Here is a 5,023-nt window from a genome sequence, read left to right on the forward strand (position 1 = left end):
TGAGTGTTGGTACCTATGGGAACAGCCTGAAAGGAATGAGCTCGACGCCAACAATAGTGGATACACCACCCTTATCATCGATACCACGATTAATGAGCGAGGATCCGAGGCACAGTTTACTTCCTAATCGTGAACAGATGGACCACCTGATTGAGATCTATTTCACATATGTGTATTCTCAAACATACGCGTTTCTGCATAAGAAGTCGTTTAAGGAAAACATGGACAAGCATAGCCCTGTCCTGCTCTTTTCGTTGTGCGCTGTCTCGGCAAGATTCTCGCCGTCATTGTCAAAGAATGAGGAAGGCTATGCGGTCCTGGCAAGGGGGGAGATCTTGAAAAATTATGACAAAAACTGCATTCAGGTCGTTCAGAGTATGATCCATATGGGGCTGCATGATTTCGGGAGCAATAACGGAGATAAAGCTTGGATGTTTGCTGGTATGGCGGTCAGAATGGGCGCTGCTTTGAACTTGAATCTGGAGAATGGGAGAGCGAAGGGTACTCAGACAGCTATAGCTAGGGAGGTAGCGCGGAGGACTTATTGGTCCTACTACTTGATGGATGTTAGTTGTCTTGGTCACCCCAAACCTGCTCCTCTATGATACTGACAAGCATAAAATATAGCGGTTAAACAGCTATGGTGTGGCCCGGCCTTTCCTCACACAAGATCACGACTGCCATGTTCAACTTCCTTGTAACCAACCGTCATTCAATGAGGGTAAGTCCGTTATCACTGAACACCTTCTCGGACCAAATCCCTTTAGTCCCACATCTGGAACCGCTTATATGGGAGCAATGGCATTCCTTGTCCGAGCTGTTGGAATATGGGGCAATATCCTGAAACAGATCCATATGTCAGCGTTTGAGCACAATCGGGGCAAGGGTACCGAATTCCGGCAGCTGATTGAAAGGTTGGAAACCTGGAGAAAGACATTACCAACTGGTCTTCAGTATTCAAACGAGAATCTTGCCGGACAAATTGAGGTGGGTACTGCTGGAGCCTTTGTCATGATGCACGTCATGTGGCACACTGCTATGGCATATGTGCATAGGTATGTCCGGTCAATGGGAGATGTGGTGGACCAGCCCGGTGAAGTCGGCCCGGACGAGCAGGTTATACAAAGCATCCGAAAGACATTTGTTCACGCAGATGCTGTGTTACTTATAATGTCGCATGTCCACAAACGGAAATTAGAGGCGCAAGCGGGTGATCGAAGTTTGGTTGTCAATGCGCCTTTCTTGGGGCAAGCCATATCGGACGCCTGCGAGATCTCCATGATAAGAGCAAGGGAGCTAAAGGGGGAGAATGGTGGGGCTGGGGCCCAAAAGCAGAGGGTATTCACTGGGCTCGGTTGGCTGAAGGAATTGAGGAGATACTGGAAGCCGATGGAAGGGATCTACAAGAAGCTACGGAAGTCTTGCAGGGTGTTGGAGGGAAGCCAGTCTCAGCCACCATCAAACCGCTTGAGGAACGACATGATTCCATCTCCGGACTCGGGCACTGGGAGCCAGGAACTTAACAGTATCTCGGCATTTCCAATGTTCCACTTCCCGATCGATACGGGAATGTACGACCTGCAGCCTAATTCGGATGCCATCAATCAACCTTTGCAATCCATGTCTAACCAACAGGCTTTAACATTCGCTGGCTTTCCTTGCACTGTTCCCGAGCGTTATTATGAAGCCGCATTTGCAGATCCTAGCGTGAGCCTGTACACCATCGCACAGGAGGAAGGTGGATTTCCTAATTTATACCTCCCGCACACCGAAGTGGATATGAGAGCCAGCATGGATCCAATTCCAACTACTCTTGCACCATCCGGCGACTACGATGTGGGCATGGCGGGACATGATATGCTTGGTTCATCTTCTATGCCCTTGGTAGATTTACAGGGGGGATACGAACACGTGGGCGTTCAACCAGATATGGTAGTTGAGAACCGCGACCGCAGCCACGAACTCGGCAATGGTGAGCTTGAGGACGATGATGAAGATACTGATAACGAGGAAGATGGAAAAGCCGGGGAAGCTGGGTCACCGGCATCTAGCAAGAGAAAGAATGCGCAAATCCCGAGTATTTCGACCATGTATTTTCATCCCACAGCTGTCCAGTGTGGGAATTTGTCGGATGCCTCAGGTTCTGAGAGTCCTGGTCCCGAAAGCCGCCGGCCTAGCGAGGTGGCACCAGTGAAGCCTGAAACCAATCGCATGGATTTACTCCATCTCCTGGCAACTTCAGAGGATGTGACCCAGGAGGTCAGTAGGGCGGTAGCAACTCAAAAGAGGGGTGCAGATCTCGGCACGGGAAAGGCGGGAATAATCGTGCCAGATGATGGTACATTGGTGGGGGAAATTAATGTGGATAATAGTAACGAGGATCGTGGTTAATTCAGGACTATGAATAGTTTTGGAGAGACAGGTTGGAGCCCAGGAGTTTTGTGTTTTGTTTTTGTTCCATTTCCTTTCATCTACTTTTGTTTCGTCCCCCATCCGGCAGGTGCGGGATATTTTATCCAGCGTGGCGATTTGGAGTGTTTCCTTTTTTCATTTCTTCCTTTTTTATTTCCTAAATGGCTAGTGTATCGCGGGCCTGCTCTCCTCTCTTCATTACATCAAGGGTTTGTTTTGTATTTTCGTCGCAAACTTTCACGGTTGGGTATGGTTTTTGACGATCGACTTTTTTGTCTTGGAATGCCTTACACCGGTATTGTTCAAAGTTTATGGGTTTGCAAAGGCCTTATAATTTCTTTCTAAGGGGGAGTTTATTCATTTTTCCCACTTATTTTGCTCTTCTCCCTTACCGACTCCTCCTACCTTGTCAATAGATACCGTTTTTCTTGCTTTAATTTACGCTTAATTGGGGACTTGTTTGGAGGTTGGTGTGGGGGGGGAATACATGGTAACGGATGGATGGATGGATGGATGGATGGGTCGACGGATGAATGGACGAGAGGGATAGGGATCAGGAAAGCAAGCATATTTGGCATTCTTGTGTGTCTTTTCTATTTTCTTCTATTATTTTTCCTTCCCCAGATTTTCATCTCCATTTTTCCACCTTGTTTGGTTTGTGATTCGACTTGCTAGTCAGCTGGTTGAGCGATTGGTTGATGGGTTGATTCGTACAAGAGAAACCGTGTCTTGCGGCTAGGGTAATCTAAAGGTTGATTCTGTTCCTACCTTTTTCTTATATCATACCAGAGTATGACATTATAAGTTAGCTGTAGGATACTATACTATATTTACGTGGGTGAGCACAGAGTAGAGTACTATAGCTGAAACTATCCGTACATAATATTATATGCAACGCTCCCGTCAATTGATTTATAATATTATGGAGGTGGTCTGCCTAGCGATAATCAAACTTCCACATCACAATTCCTCACTCGCACACTCTTACCGCGACCTTCTCCCGTGTCAGGCTAGGCGGACGTCTGCATCCGGTCACGTATCATACCCCGTCTCACCACAGCAGTCACGAGACCCCACCAACCGTGACTACTCGAGCACAAACCCACAACCCAACAATCCCGCTCGATAACTTGGTAGCACAGAATCTGGGGCGGCCAACCAATCATGTATGCCCTCTTGTCTCACTCTTTTTCGTTTCTTTCTTTTTCCTTTCCTTCCTTCTTTTTGTTTTGCATCACAGACCGTGGGTGGTGCCATGGCGCGGTGCCCTACTCGTACTCCCACGGTAGTCACCGCGCTATACTACATAACGAGAAAAAAGTGTTTGGGGCCATCAATCATGCCGGGCCCATTGCAAGGCCGGTTTTAACGTAAGGGGGTGTGTGCACTGTACGAGTACTCGAGTACTGTTATGTGTGCACGCCGCATGCACGTTCACTCACTCACTCCATTCCGCTGGTCGAGTATGGGCGGTTACGATGGGCAAGTGTGGCCTTGTGCGGTCTCTGGGAAGATACCGGGTACGAGTAATCGTAAAATCTACCGATAACTCGTACCGGGATTGGGTTTACGAGTAGAAGAGGAAGAGGAAAAAGGAAAAAAGAAAAAAAAAGTTGATGGTGTATGATACCGGTATCATAAAAAGTGAGTGCGATTCGGCGGTTGGAGAAATCAGTGGGTATGAGAGATAGGGCTATTGGTTGGTTGGTTGGTTTGTTTGTTGGCTTTTGAGGGAAAGGGGATTGGTATCGTACAGTACGTGTTCCTTTGGATGCTGTTTGTTTGTCTGGTTGATGGAACTTGAGCGGTGGTGAGGGGGGGGGGGTTTGGGATGTTCACTTTTGGTATATGGTATTGTGGTTTGTGGGTTTGTGTGGGTATGGTTGATTTTGCTCTGCTCGCTGGTATCGTGAGCCGCTGGGGCGTAACGGTTGTGGTGTCTATGCGAAGGTTGGAGCACTATTGCGGTAGGTTGAGTAGGTATGTATAGTACTGTAGGTAAGTAGGTAGTGTTGGGCATTGAGTGAGTGAGTGAATGAGTGTCTGTGCAGACAGGCATGTCAATGACGTATATAACTCTCGTACCATACATCTTTGGGGCAAAAACGTGGTATGGTACAGTTGGTTTTCCCTCTGTTTGGGTGGACAAGGCATGGAAGTACTTTTATCTGGAAATTCAGTTGGGGGATTACTTGTCAGATATAAGTGGATGGGAATGGGTTGTGGGTTGTGTGTGCATGGGCGAGTGAATTTAAGGCTAGGAAAAAGTGCTTTTACTGCGCTGTGTGGTAGCTCGATATAATGGCTACATATCCGGGTTTGGATAAGTCAGGGAAGGGGGTGGTGGGAGCAGTATTAGCAGATTGACATCGTGGCCCCTTACCATGGTTTTGTGGTGTGTCGGTCTCCTGAATGTATGGTGGGTGTGATACCTTGCCCTTAGCGTGGTAGGCCACAGGCTAATGGCCAATATAAGGCAATTGCATTGGTTTTCTTTTACCCAGCCTAACTGGGGGCTTGGGAATGGTATCACCACTGTCTCTTATTTCGTTTCCCCGCTTGTAGGAAATTGATGTTAATTATTAATTATGGCGTTGAGGAATATTGGGTC

At 47.6% G+C, this 5,023-nt stretch overlaps 1 protein-coding gene; it reads left to right on the forward strand.

Annotated features, from left to right (window-relative positions):
• Positions 1-221: 221 nt before the first annotated feature.
• GSTUM_00011912001 (uncharacterized protein) lies at positions 222-3,186 on the forward strand (the record flags this gene model as incomplete). XM_002842225.2 has 2 exons in its annotated part: positions 222-566; positions 628-3,186. 2 exons carry the CDS (start codon positions 222-224, stop codon positions 2,389-2,391), a joined length of 2,109 nt encoding a protein of 702 aa, XP_002842271.1. The 3' UTR covers positions 2,392-3,186.
• Between the last annotated feature and the right edge of the window lie 1,837 nt (positions 3,187-5,023).

The sequence above is a fragment of the Tuber melanosporum genome, assembly GCF_000151645.1.
Source record: "Tuber melanosporum whole genome shotgun sequence assembly, scaffold_92, strain Mel28".
Lineage (NCBI taxonomy): Eukaryota > Fungi > Ascomycota > Pezizomycetes > Pezizales > Tuberaceae > Tuber > Tuber melanosporum.